The 25,918-nt window shown below is 41.6% G+C and overlaps 1 protein-coding gene and 1 long non-coding RNA gene across 6 annotated transcripts in view; one reads left to right on the top strand and one right to left on the bottom strand.

The window, feature by feature from the left end:
• FBXL4 (F-box and leucine rich repeat protein 4) overlaps window positions 1-7,570 on the bottom strand; it is a 56,180-nt gene extending 48,610 nt beyond the window's left edge. For 2 of the 4 annotated variants that reach the window (XR_007164337.2, XM_048066637.2), the window contains exons 1-3: window positions 7,469-7,570; window positions 2,371-2,542; window positions 978-1,567 (exon numbers count right to left, since the gene is read on the bottom strand). Coding sequence is in view for 3 of the 4 variants with exons in the window: in XM_048066637.2 (XP_047922594.1) it covers window positions 978-1,486 (509 nt within the window). In the remaining variant the exon portion in view is untranslated. Of the gene's footprint in view, window positions 1-977; window positions 1,568-2,370; window positions 2,543-2,899; window positions 7,209-7,468 lie in introns of those variants that run through there. The other 2 variants (XM_048066638.2, XM_013175689.3) reach the window with 2 other exon arrangements.
• Window positions 7,554-25,115, top strand: LOC106032634 (uncharacterized). Of its 2 annotated transcripts, XR_007164338.2 has the most exons (4): window positions 7,554-7,689; window positions 7,903-11,625; window positions 16,854-16,929; window positions 17,037-17,560. It is a non-coding gene; the product is annotated as an uncharacterized lncRNA (long non-coding RNA). The 2 variants fall into 2 exon arrangements; XR_007164339.2 differs by lacking the exons at window positions 16,854-16,929; window positions 17,037-17,560 and adding an exon at window positions 24,841-25,115 and having other exon boundaries at window positions 7,903-9,614.
• Window positions 25,116-25,918: the final 803 nt, after the last annotated feature.

Genomic DNA, 25,918 nt, shown 5'->3' with positions numbered 1-25,918 from the left:
CTAAACAGTAGATGACACAACCACACAAAACAGATTCATTGAGAATTCTTAATACATACAAAACACCTGATTTTCTAATGTTTACAAGAAAACATCAATTGTCTAGTATGCCGAAGTGTGCCTTAGGCATACTTTGATTGCATATACCGATAGCTAATGTTTTTTCCCCAACTCTGTGCTTTCATGGGTTCTCTTTCTGTTTCTATTTCCACACCCCCTCACGATGAGCTTCCTACCTCGCTTACAGCATTTTTCTTCATCCTTTTACTATTCTCCAGGTCCCCCTCTTTCCTGACCCCTCGCCCCCTAACCAGAATGTGATCAGGAGTTCTTACTATCAGAAAAAACAACAGGACCAAGTGGGCTGCTTTTCGCCTGTGGAGCAAATAAGAAGATCAAGTGCTACTCACACTCTTTGATTCAACCAAAAATAAAGATCAGACAAATGGCATCACCTTTTGTCTGACCATTCTCTACTTCTGGTTTTGGCCTCATTTCCAAATGGATAAGTATAGTGCCCAATTCTAATATATATATACACACACAACCTAGAGCACGCAGAGAGAAGTTCATGGCTACTTGAGACAGGACGATAGTGCAGCCACAAATCCTCAGTCTTCTGGACAATTTTCCTTTCTTATTGGAGAAAGAACTCAGAACTGCCATTTCACAAATGATTTTGGATATACATAATTACTGCTCATAAGAATTCCAACACAAAAAAAAACCTCTCCTTACTCAAATTAAATCTCATATAAGGATCTGCATTAATTCATGCTACAAGAAGAAAAATCCACATCTCTTCAAAACATGTCACCACATTATTAAATTCACACAGAAATAAAGAAAACGTTAGTGGGTAAAAATGAAATAGAGAAATACTAAGAAGCAAAGTTTGCTAAACAGCATTATTTGTAGTATTTAACATTTTAGAGAATAGAGGAGTGCTTTAAAGTACAGAGAAAAGGAAAATTTACCTTACTTCAGCTGGGGGGTTTTGTGAGTAAGGATTTGCAGAGCAAGCCAGTATCCGAACTACAGCTCCAGGATGATACGTTTCCAGAATGTGCACTGCGGTGGGATAAACTTGCTCCTCAAAAGCGAGTTCCACATAGTCCTGGCTGCAGAAGGAGGTGGGCGTCCTCTTGAAGGGCAGTCGAGCACTAGGACAGTGATCCCACCAGGTCCCGTAAGTTCGAAACACAGCCGTCTGAGTAAAGTCACCGGAGCTAGGGTACACGTTTGGTATACCTGCTAAATTCCACATGGTATATGACATGCTGTTTTCACTACCATAATGGGAGCTGAAATCCAACACTTCTTTGGCATACTGAACTATTTCAACATTGATAGGTAAGGCCCGGGTGTTCGATTCAATAGCCCTCCGGCTGTTCATCTCTCCTCTCGTAGCTGTCCTAGCTCGGCGCCGAAGGCACATATAGTAAAACATGCTCAGGACTGTTAACATGGGAAACACTGGTGACATCTAGATACGACTTACGAAGCTGCAAAAGGTCAGGAGTCCTTTATAAGGTGCATTAACTGCTTGTGGTGTTTTGCAAAACTGCTGACGAAACAGAATGAATAAACAGAGTGAGCAGATGAAATATATCTTAAAACACAAACTTTACTCTTTTGAATATCCTCTTAAACAATGTACTGCTACTAAAACACTAATAAACTATCACATTTTATGACAATTATTTATGGGTTAGTAGCCTACAAATTTATTGAATTTAAAAGAGAATGCTATGAAGAAATGTTAACCGAAACTAACCCTCAAGTAACAGTAAGACTAATAGTTAAAATAAGCATTGTTTTCTGGGACTTATTGAGAACAAAAAACATCTTGTACTGACTCATGAAAATAAGTATAAAATGACATCTAGCCCTTGCAGTAAACAACTGTTGCAGAGTTTGTGATTAACTACAGTTAATTGTAATTATGATAATCTGCAGTATACTTTTAAAACAATTAAAAGAAAAGTAAGTTCTAAATAAAGTACTCGGATACGTGGACAGGCTGCAGCAATACACAGCTCAACAAAACCTACGTCACTTCACTGCTTGTATTCTGCAGCAAGACTGCTCCCAGTAACCAAATTATTTCATTTAAAGCTAGCTCAAGTATTATCTAGACTATAAGGTCGTCTGGAGAGCAAATACACTCTTCAAAGACAGCTTATGTAGGAAGTTGGACAGCTACTCCAGTGAACTGTTTCCTCTAATTTGTTCTCATACTTTGTGAATGGCTTTTAGAGTGAAACAAAAGAGCTTTGGGCATTAATCTAAACCAAAAAAAAAAAATCCCACAGTCTTCCCCATACCAGTGCACTAGCCTGAATGGTTTCACAAAAATATTGTCATTACCTTTTGAAGTTGTCCATGACAGCATTAACCAATGATTGAAGGGTCACCAGCCTCCTGAAGGATGCTCACAATTCATTAACAGTATCATCTTCCTTTAAGCCACACAACAAAGTAAGTCTTCAGAAGAGTCCTGGCATCAGAAGCAGAAGTCCCCGTAGAAAGCATTTTAATTCTGGTAAGAGAAAAATATTTTAATTTATGTAACAATTCAGTTATACACAAGATGTACTAGATCTGCACAGCCATCCACCCTGAAAAAAATCAGCACAAAATGTACTAATAATTAAAGACATCAACCTGTTTTATATGGCCTAGATTGAATCACAAGTAAAAGACAAACCAGCAGGTTTAACTACTAGAAAAAGGCAAACTATATATGAGCCTCTTTACTAAAGTTTTCTATTTACAATGGTAAAGAAATATTTATAGCTGAACATTTTTTTCAGGACACAGAAGTGCTGTATCATATTCCCTGCTAATAGAGATCCTCTTACATACGCTTGTCCCATATTTAGCAGCCACTCCATACCTGCGTGATGCAAACAGTCAGATTTACCCACACACAGCAGAACCGGGACCGCGTTCTCTGATTTCTGCTGGCGGTACACGACGCACCCGGGCAGTAACACAGCACTCCAGAATCATCCCCTCCAGTACGCCGACTGTTTCTCTGCTGGCCTCCAGATTAGCTTGTTTGCCAGCTCTACTAGGAAAAACAGGGAGCGGCGCCTGTAACCCGTTACAGGCCAGAACAGGGATGACGAAGCATATCTCAGAATAGAATAAACACATCTCCAACAGCCCTTACTGGAGCTGCCGGTTAGTTTACACTAACCAGCATACACTTACATACCACAGTGCGTATCCTGTGGTAACCACTGAGCCATCAGCAATGACTCTCTAATAGCAGAAGATGCATCAAACAGCAATTAACACGATGCCTCTCATTGCCTGGGAGACAAACCACCTTATTTACCATTCGAAATGGGTACACGTCGGGCCGTACCTTGCAGATCTTTTGAAAGCACAAGTTTAAACTACGATAAATAAATAAGCAAGATGGAGAGGAATCAGAGTGGCATTTGTATGCCTAAACATAAGTCCACTGTGCATATTTCTTGGGTAACTTGCTTGTTTCCCATACTCACAAAACACACATACAAACCGCTCTCGCCGTTTGAACGCTGTCAACACGGCGCATGCAGTAACAGATAAGGCAGGCTGCACTATGCCGTCCTCTTACTCATGACAGCGAGAAAGTTTCCTAATGAAGTGTTCACTTCTCACTTTCTTGCCTCCTCTATTATTAGCTTTTTGTTTAGTTCCTGTCCTTCATTCAGTTTCACATGTTGACATAGCTGTCAGCAACATGAATTGCTCCTGACATTCAGTGCAGGAGGAAATGCGTAAGATGGTATTCGGGATTCATTTTAAGCTCTGCTGGAATGCCAAAACCAAATAATGTCACATTTCCCCCAAACACCCTGTTGAACCATCTTTTAGAAAAGGCACTGGGAAAATAGCAGCAAATTCCCCAACCTCTTCCTCTAAAAGAACAATTAAAACAATAACAAAAATAATAGGTCCCCTGCCCACGGCAGAGGGGTTGGAATTAGATGATCTTCAAGGTCCCTTCCAACTCAAATAATTCTATAATAATAATAAAAAAGATGTTTTCAGCACAGAGCTGCCATAAGATGTAAGTGAAGATTACAAATACCTTCCTCTTCTGCTTTTCCCCCCTCTTAAATGAGATCTCTTTGTAAAGTGTGCGAGCAGACATTAAACTTCAGCAAGTTTCCTGCCGTCAAGCCCTGGCATCACATGTAGCCCAGTGCAGCCACAAGCCCAAAACTCAAAGCTGCACTGATTCAGACTGTTTGGAGCCCACTCCACGCGACTCAGGGCTTTACAGAGCTCAGCTTCCAGAGCCACTCGGCTGGGCTGCATCATGAGCGGGCGTGAATCGCCGACCTCACATACCACTTGTGCCCTACGTAACTTCACACCTGCACTGAAGACTCGGAACTTGCTCCGAGCCCTGCCCAGTGCTCTCAGAGCCCAGCTTACTAGGAGCAGCACCAAGTGAGCCACACTCTTGTCACCCCAACTCAGAGCAGGGTGACCGCCCGCTGGCTCGAGGCGACTGAGGAGCCAGACGCCAGGTCTGACACAATGAGTAAATGCCAACCACGTGCCAAGTTCCCCATGATCAGGAGCAACACTTCGGTTGGGTCATTCCTCCCCACCAACCTGAATGATTTCCATCAAGTTCTTATCAGACTTACAACCTTGAGACAGACACGGCTTTGTCAATCTTGGCTGTCATCAGCCAACGGGCTCAAGTTGAGAAGTGGGAACAAACAGGGAAGAACATACAGCTGTCATAAAAACATGTCAGTCTGAACAATACAAGTGGAGGAAAATTACTTGTAAAGAGTTAAAAGTTAACATAGGATTTAGTAGCTTATAAAAGCAGGAAAGAAGGATGAATAAGCGTTAGGACTGCAATACAAACAGAAACCCTTTTTTCTGGCATTTTAGAAGAAGCATTAACACTTGTGTGGAGTTAAAAGGCCAATGAAAAACCACTGAAGAGTTTGAAAGACTTACACTAAATATAGATCAGTAGGGCTAGATGATGTAGAGATTTGTTCAGGAACTACCACAGGTCAACGTGACTTCCACTTAAAGGGATCCAACTTTGCAAATGTAAAGATGCAGACTCAGGCCTATGCAAAGCATCAAGATAAACACCTCTGGAGCAATGCAAAGCTTACATGGAAAACTTTTTCTTTCTTTCTTCAAACTGATTGATTATTTTTTAAGAAACCCATTTGGGCCTATGCAGCTATACCTTCCAATCTGTAGCACTCCTGTTGCATATTATTCATTCTTTTGTACAGACATAATTATGACAAACTGAAGCTTAATAAAGGTTTCTTTTAAATGTATCACATTAATAAAGGTTTCTTTTAAACGTACCTTATTATCCTCCTCCAAAGCAGCAGCATACTATTTTATTTTTTTTTTGCTTTCTTTCATATCATATACTTTTTCAAGATACAATTACACAGGCGGGCATGGTGCTACTGCACCATGGACCACCAGCAGCCGGATGAGCAGCTCAGTACCCTGAACCAGCTCAGCTTGGCACGCTGCCGCTTTGGGTGAAGCCAGTACTGGCTCAGAGCTACTTTCTTTCAAAACACATCACAATCCATGTGTTTTATTGGCACTTACAACCTCTCCTATCCAGATCATTACTTAATTGACAACCGTTTCAACGACGTGAGGAAACTTCCTTCTTCTACATGACGAACTCTTCCTCCCGTCTTGCTACACATGCAGAAAGCCTTCTGAGACTGTAATTCACTATTTCCTTTCTTCAAACACTCCTTGATAAAGGAACATGTCTTATGGCTTCTCTACATATTTCATTGGAACAGGCAGTAACTAAACAAAAGTATTCAAGAGCCCTAGATCTCTCTGGACTACTTTACAACTTTTTGCAGGGTGTTTATGTACATAAATCCATTGTCCAGCTTCCAAGTAACCCATCCTGTTCAGCGTTATTGTACTTATTTAGTTTGGTTATTTTTGCAAATTCAACTTCCCAGCATTCGGTTTTCTCCCGTAAGTGCAGAAACAGGGCACATGAGCAATACGTAGTTACTCACCAATCAGAATGCTACAAAAACGTGGGAAATACACAGAAAAATAGCGAGGGTTGGAGGGGCTGCTGAGTGAAGGATGAGTGTAAGAGACATAACAAGTAACATATACATAGGAATAAAAAAATGAAGATGGCATATTTCATCCCTGAGCCATCCCTAACAATATACATGTTAGAGAAGAGTTCATACTGTTTCAAGAGAAGCAAATGCTGTATCTAAAAGTCACACATGCAACGTGTTTGAGTTTTAAAGCCAGAGAAGTAGCAACTCCTCTTTACACCAGCTCTGCAAACCCCATGCTTGGGAGTACCACGTAGAGTTTCCTTTCATGTGACTATAAAAGAAACAGCAACATTGATAAGTTGCAAAAGACAAAATTTATAGATTATGTTATCTCTGAAGAAAGATTAATGCAATTAATAAATGTGTCTCAGGCAAAAGACTGTCAATGGGAAATCGGTTAATTACCCTTACATGTTAATGCACAGAAGGAATACTGGAACCTTACATTAGAGGCCAAAACAGTATTTTTACCACATTAGCATCTCTCACTGTTAATTTTGTAGACTATGCCAATGTCTACACTCAGCTTGTTGAAGTGAGGAGCTAGTATCAGTTAAAAATGAATAAGCTCTTATGGCGCTTAGGCCCCACTTGCTGTGCTTCTTCGTGGGACATGTTCTGGCTGTGAGACAGAGCCATTTCACACGGGGGAAACTTCTAAACCTGCACCTTGGGACGCCATGGGATGTTAAGCAATTCAAACTATTTAAAGCCTTGTTTGTCTTGTTGTCATGAGCACCAAAGCATCCCAAATCCACGCTTTTCAAATGACTTCAGTGGCCGCCTCTGCCTTGCAGCGAGGCCCAGACCTGACGCGGCGGCTTTGCACCCAGGTTCCAGGCAGACCACCGTCACCTGGGCACCGGCGGGGCGGTCAGGGTGCCCACCGCCTCCTGGAGCTGGCCCGCGGCGCCGTGCCCCACCGCGTGCAAGCCGCCAGGCAAGGCTTTACCAACGCAGCTCCTACGCGCGGCGCGAAGCCGCAGCGCTGTGCCACCCCGTTTATGAACGCCTGCCCCTCCGGCCACGCCGCAGCCCTCCTCTTCTTGCAGGAAATAAGAAATAAAAACAACCCCGGACCAGCCCCGCGGCCTCCCTTAGGCGTAACCGGGCACAAGCCCGGCACCCCCGGCGCCCCGCCCGGGCAGCGCCCCCCCGACAGGCGCTCAGGGAGCACCCCAGGGCGCCCCCCTCCTGCCCCTGCCCCTCCAGCCGCCCCCCGGAGCCCCGCGGGCACGCAGCAGGAGCCGAGCCCGCCCCCCGCCTGCCCCTCCCGGCCGCAGACGCGAGGCGCCAGCCCGGGGAACCACCGAGCCGCGGCCCCAGCAGCCGCCCCCCGCCCCGCACCGGCCCCGTACCGCTGCGCAGGGCGAAGCCGCCGCCGCCGCCGCCGGAAGCCCCGCACGGCCGCGGAGGGCGGGCCGCCGGGAGGGGAGGGGCGGGGCCGCCGGCTGCGCCTGCCCGCGCCGTTACGGCCGTTAACGGGCGGGGCGCCGAGGGGAGCGGCGGGATTCCCCCTGCTCCTTGTTCCCCCGCCAAGGGTTTGTCGCAGCCGGCCTGCGAGCGCGGTCCCGGCCCGGTGAGGCGCTTCCCGCGGTGCTCTACGTGCCGTCAGGGCTCGCCCCGGTTTTAATTGATGTTAACGAGCGCGCGCTCCAGCGGGTTGCGGCGCCTCTCGGGTGCCCGGCTGGCGTGGTGCGAAATGAGCGTCACGGTCGGCTTCCGTGCTCGCTCGATTGATACGCGTGCCCAGGCGTTCGTGCTTTCTGACTCAATGCTGTTCCCTTCTCAGGTCCTGTGGTGATTACCCAAACCGCCGTCGGTCCCCCTAGGCTCCTCAGTCCCCAGCGCCGCTCCGCTTTACGTGGTACCGGGGAAAACGCGTGGCAAGCCGTGGTAAGGGTGTGCCTCGCCACAAGGAACCTCCTCGGCACCCCTCATTTAATCTTTTACAAACAGTGACTGGCAGAAACCTGCAAAACCTTAGAAGCACGTTTTCTTAATTTACTGCCGGTCCTTAAGCAGTACTACTTTAAGCTACAGGAACATTAACAGTACGACGTCAAACTTACACAAGTATCACCTAAAGTCATGTCAGTGTGTGCACTGCCCTGATACGTTTCACGGCAGGAAATATTGTTGCTGACTTTGACCAGGTGTTCAGAAAACTCTAAAAATACAAAAAAAAAAAAAAAAAGGATTTAAAATGTTTGCTGTCTAAGGTACTTTATATATAATGCTTTAACACAAGTTCTATAACCGTACAAAAATTTCCACATCTAGAAGTCTAGGATAGAAGGCTTCCCTGCTGCTAACTGGCAAACAGGCCTCCGCACAACCCTGCTTTCCACAGACAGACCTGCCAGGGTGACTCGTGTATAGGCCTCTCATACACCCATCTGTACGCGTGTGCACATGCAAATACATAAATACATATGTTGCATGCGTAAGACGCCACTGTACCATTTACGCTCATTTTAAAATAACATCATAACCCCAACTTTTAGGGCATTTCTTCTGTGGAAGAGAAGGGCATGCTGTTCAGGTTCTAGGGCACAATTTATCTGATCCATTCGAGACTTCTACTTTGGCACAAAATGTGTCACCAAGGAACAGGAGCCTAAAAGTCTCAATTCCTGGCTATAATGAAAAAGCAGACAACTAGTTCAAATATCTGGTCAAAGGTCTATGTTTGGCCAAATCGTTCATATCCAGTGATTATTTTAAGGCTGCAGTGATACTGAGTTCTCTGTTAGTGCAGAAGATAGAAGAATATGAAAATTTTTTTCTCAGTCCACTCATCCACTCATCCACTCATCTGAGATCCAGCTCACATCCTCACAGCTGAAAGATTCATCATGTTCATCCTAGGCAGATACATCTTATTTAAATTTAGCTTTCTGAAAGTTACATGTTTGATCTGGTCTGCTAGGCACATTCTGTGATCCATGGGGAGACAGCGATACCTCCAAGTGTTTCAGCCTATTCCGTTCGCTCCTACAATAGATGCCTAGGAGACAGGGAAGATACCACCACCTTTGGGAGCTGCAAGCACTTAGGGCAGACCATCCCAGGCTTTCAGACAGCAAATAGGACGTGCTGTTTGTGAACACACAGTTACGAGGCAAGACCGATTACAGAACCAACTTCACTGATATTCACAAAGGTTGCCGAAGGGCAGGTAATGTTTTGAAACTAAATGGAGGCTGGTGTTTATTAGAGGGAACAAACAATATTGGGTGACAGGGTCCTTTTTGTCTATGTTGCTGTCTCAAATTCTAGCTATCACCCAAGACAAGTGACTAGGTCTTGGATCACAGTCAGATAACTTCAACTAAATTGTCACCGTGAGCCACCATTGTGATGACTGCTAAATATCCAGGGTAAAAACCTCCATAGGACAGGAGGTGGAGATCCCATGAGGTCAGCAGTGTGCGGCAGTTGAACCTGCAAGGTTCTTTTATGTTCTGCACCCACAGAAGATGTCCAGATCCACTTTTCTAGGTAAGGTGGTCTTTGCAAATGCACATATAACATCAGGATTTGTAGTGAGAATGAAGAATCTGCTTATTAAACAATGAAGCTTACCTGATTGTGGGCTAAAGAGTCACAATACGGGTCTTCCTGAAAACAGGGTAACACGGGTAACCCTGAAGTTTGCCAAAAAGGAGGCCCGTGTTGCAATTTCTAACATACCAGTTGAGAAAACATTTATAAATCAATTGTGCAAAAAATACCTGACTTATAAATCACCAGTTTCTGCTTTCAGCCGGAAACTGATCTGAATTTTGTTATCCCGTTGCAAAGCTTTGTATTTTAAGTGTTAAACCGAACCCTGAAAATAATGAAATCATTTTAATCAGTGGGTTATTTTTAATAGAACAGACTTAGCCAAGCGTTAACTGCTAAGCTGCACTGAGCGCTTATGCGCTGCACTGTTACCATTGGTGTGAGTTGTTCTCTCTGGCTTCCTCTGCATCCCAGGATATTAACCACCATGGGAAACAACTCGCTGTCTCTTGGACCAGCATTACTGGTTTTTGATTTGTGAAATTACATATATTCTTTGAAATGGAAGAGAAAGTATTCTAAGTCAATGAGACTCTTCACTCAGTAAATTTAAATATGTTTGTAGATGTTGTCATGAACCAGGCCTAACAAGGCCTTGCTTTCAGTGTCAGCTTAAACTGAAGAGAGAAAGTATTCCCTTCAATTCCTCTGGTGTTTGATTGTTGGTTTGTTGGTTTTTTTTTCAGATGAAATTTTTTATTCCCTGTATTTTACTTTTTCCCATGTCACAATATTTTGCACAGCATCCTCTGCTATGCTCTCTGACAACAGCAAATGGTATAGTTAATCATATTTGGTGCATTTTATCTTCCTTTTTTTTCCTGTATTTTTATTAAATGATGAAGAGAATAAAATGCCACAGTACAAGTGTGTGCTTAATTGTTATACACAATAAACTGCTGCAGTATTTCATCTAACTGTCTCTCTGCTGCTTTGGCACTGGTTCTTGGTAGATCACAGACTGTAGGCAATGTACTCACTGGGGCAAGGGCAATGTCTTGCTATGTCTTCTGTGAAGTATGTGAATGCATATTAGCAAATTATTTAATAAAAACAGTTTTAGCTTTTGAATAGCTAAAGACTACAGTTCTTATGGAAGCACTCTGCGTGGTATGTAATTAAACTTTAAGGAAAAAGCAGAAAGAATGAGAAGGAAATAATTTATCAAAATACAGTATTACTTGGACTTATCATGGTTAAAAATCTTTCCTTTTTATCTTTTTGCAGAAGTATACTCATGAGCAGTAATCCTAAAGCTTGGAAACGATGTGTTAACTAAAATCTTCGTGGGGTTTTTAATGAGGATTAGGGAATCTGAGATAATAAAAACTACTGTGTACAAGGAGGTTGTTGTGTGAGAACCTTCAGACAAGTTTTAAATCAGTACCCTTTGTCAGCAGCAGTAGGATCCAGTAAGGATAATATGCTAATTTTTAACCAGCAATAGGCTTCATATAGGGATCTAAAGAGACAGAGATAGATACAATCTTATTAAGCTTTTGTGTTGACACTGCACAGCTTGTTACCGCATTCAGCTGAAATTTAAGAGTGGGAATGTAAAACCTGTATAACATTTTAGTAAGATATACAGTAACACTGAAACCTGCATAACAATTGAAAGAATAAGTAGGAAATTCCCTTAGCCCTTGGGCTACCGCCGTTTTTCTGTTCCAGCAGACAAGTAAATGCTCTAGGTGTCTATGCCATAAAAACTTTCCCAGAGGCAATTCTGGCAAAGCACCTACATTCTTCAAACCGGACCCGTAGCTTTAACCTTCTGAATGTCACATTTCTAAAGCAAAGTGCTTCTGCTGCACCGCCGGCTGCTTCTAGTCTCGAGGCTTTCCTTACAGCCTGCTAGGAGTGCAGGAGAGTATCACAGGAATGTATGCTCAAGGAACAGGGACAATTGATTCTCTCTTCATTACAACTGGAGAGCTGCAAGGTACATATGAAAAAGGTTGCTGTAATTTCATGATGAAAGGAATGTTCTTATAATTAGTGGGACTCTGTATTTTATCGAGCTTATGATATTGATCGGTAGTGATTGTTAATCAGCTCAAGTCTCCTTTGTCACTCCAGTACTTTTTCTTTGTAAATACATCAGCCATTTCATATTTTCTTGCATAATGGCTGCGTGAGCCTGACTGGCATCAAGGAGCAGATGACTGGTAGTTTTGAAATAGAAGTATGTAATGGCCACACTGTGCGTGTTTTTAGAACAAAAGCCAAGGGAATATATATACAGCTGCAGTGCAGTACTTCAGTGCTTGCAGATCTGAGCCATATTGATTTCAGTAGAGATATGTCATTTAGCCTCACAAAAAGACATTGTTAGCCTCTCATCAAGCATCACATAACTATTTTAAACCCTTTATAATATGTTCATGTGACCAGAGACATTTTTATAGGTCAGTTGTGTTCCATGGCTACAAAGCTGTCTGTGGCTCATCCAACTCTTGCCACATTTCACAATGGCATGATCAGTCAAAGCAGAGTTCAGCAGAGCTGAAGACTTACAGAAGCTAAACAGTAAGCTGATTCCACCCAAGGGTTAGAAACCTGGAAAACTATGAAAAGTACTGTGAAGTTCATATCACTGCTCCAGTCAGATCAATGGGAGCATTGTTACCAATGTCAATGAATGGAGAATTGTTGGTGCTTTGCAACCGATGTCTTAGGCTTCCAACACGAAGGATCAGATGTGCTAAAGTTTTCTTTCAGAAGTAATGTGTGCATCCACTACATGCAGAAAAGCTGCTTTCAGCCATATAAACACGCTAACAGTAAAGCTATGTCCTTATCTAGGACCTTTCTCCACTGCTAAAGATGTCACACAAGTATAAAACCAAAAGTAATATATGAAAAGACTGTATAAGAAAATTTACCCACAAAAAAATTAAGGAGGCTTTACTGCTGGCTCAGTTTTATTAAAAATAACAAATAAAAAATAGAGGGAAAATACACAAAACACATTGCAAAGCTTATTTTGTGATGGAACTATTCAGAATATGTATTAGAATTCAGCATCTTATTTTATCGCCTTGTTCTAAGGCAAAATGATTCCTGAAATTCAGCAAAGGAAAGGCTGGGAGCTCTAGTCTAAACACAGTTTACAAGCCCTGAGAAGTTATGGGAAATCTACCACAACTTGGGCAGTTAATGACCTACTGACCTCGTGGTTAATCTAATGAGTCCTCTTCAGCAAGCAAGGGCACAAAAAAAGGAACATATCTTCTCAAAGAGATAAGGTCTATTCATCAGCAGAAGTTCAGTCCTCCCAGAATGGAGGATAAATGGCTTCAGGTCATCTGGCCCAGTTTGTCACTGAAGTATTTTTCCAGAATAGAGAGCAAACTAGAAGAATGAATTGAGAAAGGGGACTCGCATTGCTAGGGTGGGTGCGTATAACTGGCGAGAAGTCTCTAGTTTTGTTCTTTCTGCTTTTTTTTCCAGCAGATAACGTGCAAGAAAAGAGGCTGACACTTCCCTAAATATATAAGCTTGTAGCAGCCAGTTTCAGGAAAGATTTAATGAGTTTCTGCTTCTAATGAGAAGGTTGTAGCCACCTCCTCTTCCCTTCAACGGCAACGGCTACAAGTCACACTGTGCATGCATGCTTGTAATATGCCTATGCACACACACGCACGCAGTTGCAGGAAATACTTTCAATTTGTTTAATTTGTGAATGCCCCACAAGTTACCACCATGGTGCAAATACAAAATAATACAGCTAGTTGTCTGACCCAAACACTCTATTTAGGAATGAATTTACTATAGCAATAGAAACAACTGGACTGTCATTTGTGCGTTAAGCATGGATACCACTTCGGTATTCAAACAGACAGAACACAGAAGGCAAGAATCTGAATTTTTTCTTTCTTATCTACTAATTACATGGTAATTTTCTACCTTAATGAACTGAGGTCTCTATTGCCATCTTACAGCTAGTCGTAAACAAAGTAACTGATGGTTAAAAGTAGTTCTCCAGCCCTTGTGTCTTAGTTTATCTAGCTAGCTGCCTTCTGTTATGTATGTTTAGAGCTTTTTAAATCATCACATTTTCTTGCAGGAATTTGGCTGGTTTCCATAGCTGATGAAGTAGGTTTGTCATCTAGGTGATATTTATAGAGAGAGGGTGAATAAGCAGCAATATCAAGCAACATAATGTTCTATTTGTATATAGGGAAATCGTATAGGACAGAACATCTACATATAAGTTCTTTGTGCAGCATTGCTAGGGAGAAATTCAGGGAAGTGGAAGGAAATGCTAGCTGATCCCAAACAAGAAAAAATAGGCATCATTTTAAATTAATTCCTTTTCCGGCCCCACACATCATTGTCACTTTGGAAAGAGGGTTCATAGCATAATGGGTGGCAGCAGTTCCGAGCTAAAACATTATCAGTGCTGTGAAACTTTAAACACACAGATGTGTTCAGAGTTAAGTATGACAGAGTCGCACACTGCTAAGCCAGCATGGTCTGTGATTTTATCAGCTGTGGATTGATTCCTGGTATGTTAATGAAGACCTACGTATAGTTTTCTTGATTAATTTAAGGCTTAGAACTTGTTACTTTAGTACTAAACAAGATTTAGGCTTTTGAGCTGTTGCATCTGATACGTCAATTATTCATCCTGGGAATTAATGTACAATTAGCATGAATTCCTGCTCACATGGAAATAGATGGTTATGTTAATTTGGATGCAGTTGCAGAAAGAGTTCTGAATAATGAAAAGACTGGCATTAATATCTTTGTATTGGATACAGATCAGACTGAGTAAGAAACCATTTTTTTTCATGTAAAACTGTCTTCACAGTTTGTTTTATTTGTTCCTTTCTCCCTTCAGGTTCAGGCTATTCAGCACATCTGCCAATGATTTCCCATAATTAGGACAGTTAAATATTTTTTGACTACAAATATATATAAATGTTTGGCCTACTTCCGTACTGATTTATACACTTCTGACTGAGGGTAAGTCCTTTGAAGTGACTGGAACTACCCCATTATGAAGGCACTTCAGGAAGATCGTAGGTAGGTCAGTTCTTCCTGGAGCTTTTTCCTCCAGCATGTCATGCCTGAGATTTGCCAGTGAGTTACTGGTACTGTAATTAATTAGTTCATCCAAAAACAAGGTAACAAGGTGCCGTTGCTAAGAGCACTGGAATGTCTTTTCATGGCAGAGCTGTTTCATTCTTAGCTTTTAAATGCAGTAAATTCACCAGAAGTGCAGGCTTCAGTTCAGCTGGTTTTTTGTCAATTGATTTCTCTGCTTCCTGGCACCAAATGCTTTCCTTGCTGTTTGGAGGACATAGCTAGGGATCATCAGTCCAAGCCTGAAGCTGCAGTGACATCTGCAGTTCCTGTATGAGTTAGGGAGGCTTGCGATGCACAGAAAGCTGCTTATGTCTGTGCAGCCCTCTCACCTCCACGCAGGGGACACCGAGTTACTTAGAATTAACTGCTGAAACGAAACAGTGTTTTGCTGCCTCCTGATAGCTTCCAGCATGCATTCATGAAAGACATTCAGCATTGCTAGTGAGATTTTTCCCTCTCCTCATATAATCAATCCTTCGGACTGTTGTCCTGTCCCTGGCTTTCTGGCGATCACTTATTCTGGGCACATACTTAGTCCTGAAGGTGCCATTGTTATTGACTGAACGTACTAACTGCTTGAGAAAATGTTGATTACTTCACATTCCTCAAAATTAATCCTGAAACCTTCCTGAACTATATTAGTCAACTCCTTTAACTTTTCCTGCACTGGAGAAGGTGGAGGCCAGCAATGTCACCGAAGAGCAGGTGCTCCTCCCTGCCTCATTAGCACCTTGCCTTTCTTCTTCGGTAGCAAAATCACAGAACCAAGAGCACTATTTGTAGCTTTTACAGGGCTGCAGTGCCCTGTCCCATCTCTGCAGCTAACCATTCGTCTGCCTCTTGCACCGTGGTGAATCAGCCCCCGGTGACAGCACCCTCAAGACGTGCAGAGGCAACGGCTTTGGAATGAGGCAGCAGGTCTGAAGGAGGTTGGTGGCCACCAGAATGGTGGGCCGATGGGAGCACTTAAACACGCCGTCTTCTGGGAGACAGAGGAAGGAATTAGGAACGTGAGGGTGATAAAAGGGGAATGTGGGGGCAACAGAGGGAGGAGAAGCCAGAACTCCCATAAATAAAGAGCTGGCTGGATCCCAGGCCAGAAGGGTAATCTCAAAATGCCTATAAAGAGGATGCTGGTAACAAATGACTTTTTATAGGTGTATTCAGACTACATTAGGAACAGAATGCAAGAGGGCGATTAGATGCAATAAAAGAAGCTAAGCTAGAAAAAAAAAGGGGATATTTTCTTCCCTGCATTTGCAATAATTACCTTCTGACAGTCACCTTTGGGTGAAGTAACAGAATCAAATACTAGTGTTGGATTATTTTGTGATCATCAAGGATGTTTGTAGTCCTCTGTCCTAATGTATATCTCACCAGATGTCCTTGTGGTTCCGGGATATCTGTAGAGATTTTTCCTTCCATATACAAGGCAGAACAGCACAGCTGGCTTAGGATATTACTCTGAAGTGCTAGGCCGGCCTGCCTCCACATACTGAATACTGGAATTAGGAATCATTAATTCAGGTTGGAACGGAAAATCCTGTACTTCTAATGACAATAGCAATAGTTACGATGATGAGAAGTGCTTTTTTTATTACATTAACAGGTAGGGACCTGTAACTGCTGCTAGCAGAGGTGTGCAGTGCAAGTAAGTGCTGTGGTGATCCATTTTCAGCACGTAGGAAATGTCTCTGTACAGGGCCCTAGCATGTTGTAGTGGCCATGCACACATGTGGCGATCAGATGCTCGAGGTAGTAACACCTGTGTCTGCTGCTGCCAGCTAAGTGACCTAAAGTATCTATCACACATATGTATGCAGATGTTCTCCCATCACAAAGGAGGATTAATAGTGCTACTTCACAGAGCTAATGAGAAAATGGATCAGTTAATGTTTGATTCACAAGAGCCATAAAGCATTATATAGACATTGTTTGTTTTTAATTTGTTGCTGTATCATGCTAGCTAATAAGCAGTATTATTCATATTCATACTATTATTAAAATCACATTATATTTCTGAGATAACCCAAAGCATCTTCCTGGTATGTTTTTTCTTGCTTCTTTTCCACTTAGTATTTCTCTGCCAGGCTACCTGATGTGCTGAATCTCAGTTCTGCAGTATGCTTATGTTAGAAGATATAGGATCCAGGTAGGATCTGGTTTTGTTTGTTTCTTTGTTTGTTTCATCCAGAAACTCATGATCCAAGAGGTTTATTCTCCTCTTACAATATCTAATGATCTCTATTTTTTCCTCAGCTTCAGGATTTCATTGTTGAGAACATTTACTGTTCTGGATGAAAAAATCTTAAAGGACCTGACTCAAAGTTTGTCCTCCCACTGCTATAAAGCTGAAAGAGATCATTCCCAAATAATAAAACCCTACATTCAGATTTCAATAGAGCATGCATGCTTTTTCCATCTGGTCCTTGTACCAACTAACAGAGGTGAAAAGACATCATCAGCAAATGATGTGAAACACATCATTTAGTCACATGTAATTTCTTTTCTGTTTAATACCAGAGGACATAAGATTTTGTAAATATTTCTATGGGGTCTTAGAGCCATCTATATAATAATAGAATCATATTCAGTAATGGCAGATCACCAACACAAAAGCCTGTGCATGTTAAAATGAAATGTAGCAACAAATGTACACTACTAATGCAAATAAACATTCTGTTTTGTGTACTTATTTGCTTCTTCTTCTTGTTTTTACTTTTATCAGTAAGATTTCTGTTCATCAAAGCTCACATATTCCTCAAACAAGGCAGGCTATAGCCCATCCTGGTACAAGCATAAATGTCCTGGCAATGTAGTTGGAGTTGAGACAGATCCTGTTTAGAGCTCTTCAAACTGCTGTTATATTTCCTTTAGGGAAAAAAAAAAAAAAAACAAAACACTCTTTTATTTCCTTCTGTTTTATGCCACTTAGCCTTCCCAATGTGAGCTACTTTCTTATGATAACAGTTCTTTTGAAGCCTCCATTAAAAGCATCTTTCTACAGTACTGTGTGAGTCTTTCCAGTCCACCCAGTTAGAGAGTTTCTTTTTACTTGTAACATCCCATCTGGATGCAGAGCCTTCTGAGAAATCAGTTCTCACTCTTTCAAGGGTTAAATTTCTACTAACAAATATGGACTATTTGATATGAAAACCATTATTGTTTGATATGTCAAATAAAACATTTGTCAATCAAAAGTCTTTAAGCACTGGGCTATGTGACATTTACTCTTTTATAAACCGACAAAGTCCCTGGCGGCATGCCTTTCTTCCTCTCATTTAAATAGTGGTAGGAGAACAAATCACACTTCAGGGCAAGTTGATAACTGCCAGTCACGATTTCTGCCTTGTTTACTATAATGAGGAGGGTAATAAATGCATCTGACCATTTCAGCTGGCATTTGCATAGATGAATGATTTGTCCAGTCAGTCGCTCTCCAGTGATTTGGGCCTTTTTGTCAGCACAAAGAGCATTCAGTCTCCCTGGAATTTACAGCAGCCAAGCTCTCATTAGCAAACATCCTTTACCATGAATGATTCAAATAATTACCACTGAAATAATAAACTGTTTCACAAAAACATTTTATTTGATGGCTCCAAACATCAACTTTTCTGAATTGTTGACATTCAAATAAGCCAGAGAGCTTTATTGTTAGGCAACAATGATCCCCTTGTAAAAGGGTGGGCATTGTTTTACCTCCAGTAGACCTTTAAACTTGGCCAGATATCAAATGTGTCCCTCAAACAGCTAGCCAACGTGCTGGGTAATCGGAGGGCACGTACCAGATGGAGCTATAGTAAAACTGTATGTTCAGACTCCCAACTAATTTTCACTACATTTACTTACGATATTGCAAGCATAAAACTCCAGACTAATTAGCAGCAAGATATCTATTTGCATCTACAGGAATTGTATAATTATTAAATGCTTCTGCTTACACTGAACTCTCAGTTCTGAGTTCTCTTCTGTAATGATATTCTATGTGTATAATTAAGTGTTATTTGATATAGTTTTGGAGTTCAATCAAATGAGCAAGCAACAATTATATCCTATTATGATCTCCTCTAGTGCCTGGCAGTAGGAATGATGTCACTGTGTTTCCAAACCCATAGCACGAGGCAAAAGGTATTTCCTGCCATCACTCTGCTTTAGTCTTTCTACCATGCCTAATTAGAAAAGTTTTATTATTTAATTTAGAGCAGGGCTATTTACTCTGAGTGTTCATAGGCTGCAGGAATGTATTCAGTTTTCATTGCAGCATTGTTTGTATGGGTATGTGTGTGAAATTATTATCTTAATATCAGCCGAACAGGATTCAATTGCACATTTTATGCTGCTTTTAACTGCAAGGAGACAAAACACAACCACAGAAGGGGGAAATATTTCACTTATCCTAGCACATTCTTCACTGCATGATTTCACTTTCATATTGAGGTAGGGTAGGTAACAATAATCTCAAACAGCCTAATACCTAAACAACCTAATACCTAAAACCTTGATGTTTGGAAATAGAATAACTGAGCCCTGATTTTCATTTATAGACCCTTTATACCCCTCTGGCAAGATGAATTCCTTATGCTACCAATGCGAGGTAGAAAGCTCTTAAAATATATGAAAGTCAAGCCAGTAAAATTAAATACATTAAAACACATGACTGTTGTTTACAAGCTATAAAGTATACTCCTTAAAATATGAAGCCTGATAATTGTTCTGAGCCAGGAAGGCAAATATTTAGAACTCAGCTTTTCATACCTAGGTATTTGCAATAGGAGGCACAAATTCTACCTCATTTTTATTCAACCAGAGATAATTGCCCATTACAACACCCAAATTTGGGACTATATATCCTATTTAAGTGCCAAGCTTTGTGAACTGAGTCCAGGCGAACAAAGTTCATTAGATAAATTGCACACTTTTTTTCAGCTTTCCAAGTTTGTCCACTGGCATTTCTTCCTCACCCAGCTAACACTTTTCAAGTCTGGCCCGGTACAGTGTTATTTTATTTCCTTCTGCTGTTTCTTTAATGTGTAGTCAGTACCTAGATGAAATAGACTATTTCTCATTTTTATTTTTGCCTTCTCAAGGAAAGAAATTAAGAAATCCATTGTAATTCATTTTTGGCAGATACATTTTGAAAATTTCTAATCCGATTTGGTGTTGACAGAGCTAAGGAACAAACAATTATTTGGATCCATGTACAGATGGCCAGGTGCAAAGAATGTTTTCTATACGGTAGTCCCACATTCTGGCAGACTGAAAGAAGCTAGTTATCTTGCAATGAAGAGCAGTAAAAGCTCAGTTAAAAGAAATACTGCTTTCCAGAGCAGATCATTTTATGTGTCAGCAGGAGGAGAACCTGCACACTAGCACTAAATTCAGAGTTTGCTCTCTGTAGTCTTCTGCATTAAGTAGATCATACTGTTGCCACGTAGCCAGCATGCCACAGATGACTGTGCTGTTTCTGTCACTGGCAAGATAGACTTTAGAGCTTACTTCCTTAATGAATTATTGAATCTTGTACTGTATACATCTTAGACATCACCTCAGTTTCGACAAAGATTAAAAATGGCTAGTTTCAATGAGAACAAAACAAATCAGTATATAAACCAGGATTTGGAATGGTATTTGGCTCCAGATACAGATGCATGTTTTTAGATGTCTCCATAGCAGGCAGGTAAGCTCTTGTCTCAGTGAATAGACACCCTGTCAATGCTGTTGGTAGACCATGGAGAATGAACTCAGGTCTCCACTGACTGTAGAGAGCAGATGTCCACAGATTACAAAGGAACCTTATGTACATTGATGACCTGTAGAAATCTCCTAAGACTCAGTTTTGTTATCTAAATATAAACACTTGGTGTTGAGATGTTCTGTGGTATATAAGACGTTATCACTTGTGGCAGATGTGTCCTGGCACCTATGAGCAACTTACATTCCTCTGGTTCAGCAGCTGGAGGCTTAGTGCAAGCAAGATGCCACCAAGTGCCCATGTCACTTAGCTTTGTGAGCTGAGTGCCAAACCTAGATAAAGGTATTTTGGTATGGATCTAGATCCTTCCTCAGGTGTCCAAACCCAGAAATGTTGAAAATCCCGGCTCCACCAAAACCTGGGCACCCTGGGCAGAGCTCATTTTAGATGTAGGCAGAGTAGGTGTCTGCCTAATGCAGCATGCTGCTGCTGGCTGGAACAGAGGGTGATAAGGACCATGCACATATAGCTCAGCCTCTTGGGCATCTAGCACCTTCCTTGCATCTTCCCACTCATCCTTTTCTCCTGCTGGGACAAGGAGCAGGAAAACAGTAGCATTTTCACTGTGCTGATCAGGACGACATTGCTGACACTCCCTCTCCTAGCTGTAGCGGCTGTGAAGATGAGGACCCCAACCAAAGAGACAGGATCCCTGGAGGACCCATCATTCAGGAAGGAGGAAACCCCTTGTGTTTTGGAGAGAGGAATTTGCAGAGCCCCACCCGGGGATCCACTCAGCAGGGCACCACACCACTGCAGTCTTTCATCCTGCTCCTTTCCTAGCAGCAAATGCAGCCAACAGTTTCAGATCACATTTTGTGTGTGTGATCAGTTCCTAATCACCAGGATGAAACCTTCAAAATATTTTCCTTTTCCTGTATCTGATTTCCAGAGGCAGAGAGAGAAAACTTCTTATTCATATAGCAATTTTGCTTTCTTTTGTTCTGACTGGGTAGGTGCAAAAAGGCAGGTATTTGTGATATTACCTCTACTTTGCAACAGAATGTGAGTTGTGGTCCCAGAACAAGAGCTATTTACAGAAAGACGTTTTATTTTATTCATCCATCTCATTGTGATTGTAAAATACAGCAGTAATCCATTGGTAAAATATTTTAAAAATTCCTTAGGTATGTTTTTCTTTATAATTGGGAGACTTCAAGCATTATTTATGATTGCTCTGCAACAGATAAATATGGAAACACTATGTAAACCTAGTGAAATGAGTAAATCGGGCCAGTAGTAGTAGTAAAAGTGCCATCTGCAAGTACCAGTATGGTGGATTATAAGAAGTTGCTTTAGATCACCTTCTGCTCCTCACTCTAAATAGTGACAAGAAAAGCCCTATTAACACTCACAGAACAGAAAACTGCAACTTTTTTTTTTTTCCTTAGCCAATGCTCTGGCAAGGTTTTTACCAGTAGATTTAAAATTCTAAACTCAAATGTGTTTTGTTTTCAGTTATAGTATCTATAACAAAACAATTAATTAAAAATAGGCTTGCAAAGTACCCCAAAACCACCATGCTGGAACTGTTGTTTTCAGAGTTTAATTTAGACTCTTTCACATCACATTGCAGCGAAGCAGCAATGATATGCAGCCTGTAATTTTATCACAAGCAGATTTCAAATCAGGCTCTGTCCCATGTGGAAGTGGTTATTCAGAAGCTGTGAAGTGTTATAGAACAAACTACCCCGAAATTCTTTTGTATGACTTCTTGAAGGGAAGAAATATCAATATATGTTAAACAATTTTCTATCCTCTTAATTCAGTGGGGCGGTTCTTCCTGAAGATCATCCAATATAATTACATCTGGTTATTATGGCAAAAGTAAACACTTCATGGGGATTACCACATAGGTTAATATCCCTGATTTCTGGCCAACACCCCAGCTAATTTTCAGTGATATCCAGAGTAAGTTGTGGATTTATTCTGGCATACGTAGTTTATACTGCAGCAAACACTTGAAGGACTTAAGGTATAAGCTGTTGCAGAGAATGTGAAGAATTTTAAGGTAATGCAACTCGAATTATGCTTAAAGTAATCCATTGTATTACATCTTTTTACATGATGATTGGACTTGATGATCTTACAGGTCTTTTCCAACCTAAATGATTCTGTAATTCTATGACCTTACTTTGTGTCTAGCTATTTCTAATGAATGTTCAAATTAGTTTAGCCTCTTCCTGACCACTCTGGTTTTACTCTAGCAATATATTTAGTAACAGTCAGAGTTATGAGTACATGAGGTGACTCTCAGTTTTGTGAGGCCACTGTCTCCACGACCTCTTTGGAAAAGCATCAGCTGAAGAACAGAGGGGAAAAAAAAATGATTTCACAAATGATGTGTTCACAACCAGAGGCAAATGCTGAGTTTGCCATCTTTACATAAGTAAACATCAGGATTTTAAGACCTGGGAAACAATATGATTTTAAAAACTTGCTTTCTCTTCTACCCTGAGTAAGTCACAAATGACCATTTATGAAGTCTTTCTTCAAACCACATGAGACTGAAGTCTGTGTTCTTTCTGTATGCTGATTTACTGTTTAAGATCTTAAAAAAAAAAAAAAAAAGAAAAAAAGGCAAAAAAAGCTCAACAAGCCCTGAAAAATAAATAAATCCCAGCTATTGAATTCCCTTGTAAGTCATGTCCTCTGAAGAGATCTGTCTGACTCCTCCAGAAGTGAGTCATTTGGCTTGAAACCTTTTTGTCGGTGAGCCAGATACTGGTTCCTGCCTTCTCTTCTTTTATATTCCTCTCACAGAGTAAAAAAGCCTGTAACGATCTCTGGCAATTCCCCAGGTACAGAGGGTCGATCAGCCCCGTGCCACAGGGCAGGTGCCCTCAGGGGCCCCGCCAAGCACGCTGTATCTCCCTGCCTCCTCACAGCCCGCACCTGGGATGGATGCTAAGCCAGGTCAGGAGCTGGCAAGCACCCTCCGGTGCTGCAGTCTCAACATTTCCTACATTTACACGGCTCTTATGCCTATTCCGTACAGCCTCAGTTACACCAATGTAGCCAAGGGAGGGAGATGGTGGATCATGGGTGGGAGAAAAGGTATTTGAAGTGCAAAGTGTGCACAGCAGTTTAGACCAGAAACGGTGTGCGAGGTTGTCAAAGCAGAACAGCAGGGAGTGGAGGAGCCCTGGTGAGCCACAGATCATCCAGAATTAAGAAGGTGACAAAATCAAAATACTGTTTATTTTCTTTCCAGTCTAGCACTCGATAGTTTCTGATCAACTTCCACAGCTTTTAACCTGACTCTGGAGTCGGAACTGCACTGGAAATCAAGAGATATTAGGCCTGATCCTTAACTGTGCAAAAACAAGCTTTTTCTTGAAGCCTTTTCTTCTCCTCCCTGTGAGCACCTACACTGTAACATCTATAAGCCTGGCCTCATTGTGCAGGAGACAGCAAGGAGTTAAACTGTACTAGATGAAACTGCACAGAAAGGATACAACTCCTACATATCCCAAACTTTCAGATGCCGGGCATATTTTCTCGAATGAAAGGCCTTTTGGTTACTTCTCACTGGAGGGAAAAATGCTTTTCAGGAGAATCAAAATCAACAAAGAGATTACAGATAGCAAATGTAACACAGCACATATTATAAGGGACAAGTACATTAAACATGGATGGCTAATTAAGGAAATTATTGAGAATGCCTTGAAACAGGATTCCTATACACATTATCAACGAGCCCTCCACTGCATCCTTCAAAAGCATCACATTCAGGAGGAGTGCAGGAAAATCTTGTTATTTCCTACTAAAACTGAACTATCAAAAACTGGCTACATTTTTGTTATTTAGTAAGCTTAGAGCAGTGCTTAGAGTTTCTAGCTGGGATCATGGCAATGTTAATCTAGATGCTTAAAAGCTGTTGTTAAAGACAGCTCCTGACTCAGGTCTCAGAGAGGACAGCAGAAGGAGCTATTCCTTCCATTTTGCAGACATTAAGAGGACACACCCGTGCCAGGGACTGGACCAAGTACCACAGGTCAGCTCAGGCTCTGCAGTGGCTAGGGCCAGCGCTCTCCAGTTCATCCACACTACACCAGTCTCAGTGCTGGGTCTCTTCTGGGCCAAGTGGTGCCTTTGTAGACTTTAGATGTAGTTATGAATCCCTCCTTCAGTCTGATCTGCTGGTATAATAGGAAACGTGTGCTGCGACTTCCCAGAGCAGTGTTTTTATCAAACTTGTGGCTCCACGTTGCATGTTGTGGGAGGTGAGAAGTGGGTGAGTTAGTGCTGGGAAGCTGTGCAGGGCAGAGGAAGCCAACCTAATGCTGTCTCCTTCATGCTGTCTTTCAGGGAATGAGCTCAACGTGGAAGGTACCCATGCCTTGTCTTTGAACGAGCTGTCTGCTGGGATCCAAACCCAAGCCAGGAGTGGAAAAGCAACTATGAGGGTGATAACTGGGGTCCAGAGTGGAAGCTTCTTCTTTGGTCTTCATTCCTTTAGTAGTATAGATGTGCATGAGTTGCTGGGGTAAGGCAGAAACTCCAGCTGCATAACCTGAACCTCAGCACTGTTACTCAACCACTGGATAATCTCTTCCTCGCTGTGAAAAACACACATTTTATATATATATATATATGACTGTTTCAATTTCTTGTTTAGTGATTATTGCTCACAAAGGAGTAAACTTTTCCCCCCTTGCTGCTCTCACCACTTTCAACTGCCCATTTCTGTCTTCCAGAGTTTCGGCAGAAAATCCATGCATGGAACATCGAGTCCCATTTGCCATATGCCAGGTGTGATTTAACCACAAAAAAAAAGCAACATGCTAGCCTTTCCCAGACAAAAGAGGCAGGAACAAGGGGCCTTGTGAGGATATTCCAAGTAGATGACTGATTATTCATCATAAATTCTGAGAAATGCAAACATATGCTCCTGAGGAGTATATGCTGTAGAAAAGAGCAAAATGCTATTATCAGAATCTAATGCACTCTGAGTATCAGCTAACATTTCTGCTTACAGAATAACTTTGGGAATGGAAACTGGTGTGGGTTTATATCTGATTCTAGCTGTTTTGATTCTAAAGAATATAAGGGCAATCTAGCCCAATACCCTGTTTTCAGCAGCATCCAAGGGCAGATGTCTACAGAAAAGTAAGAGAATAGGGAAAGCACATAGTGATATTTCCCCCAAACACTCTCCTAGCAACCACAAATTTGCATCTCAGGGTCTTTCTGAACCAGAGGTGGTGTTTTGTTTTTAACAGCCCTTGGTGGATTTCTCCTCCATGGGTGACTCCAAAGTAGAAGCAAGACACAGTCACAGACACCACGTGTACCTGTCTGAATGCTGGATGGAAGCAATAGTGTGAAAATGTCAAGAAAAAAAGCTAAGCTATTTTTTTCTTTTCTATGTATAATGCACTTTTTT

Source organism: Anser cygnoides, chromosome 3 (assembly GCF_040182565.1).
Source record: "Anser cygnoides isolate HZ-2024a breed goose chromosome 3, Taihu_goose_T2T_genome, whole genome shotgun sequence".
Taxonomy (NCBI): Eukaryota; Metazoa; Chordata; class Aves; order Anseriformes; family Anatidae; genus Anser; species Anser cygnoides.
This window is presented reverse-complemented; position numbering and strand designations above follow the sequence as displayed.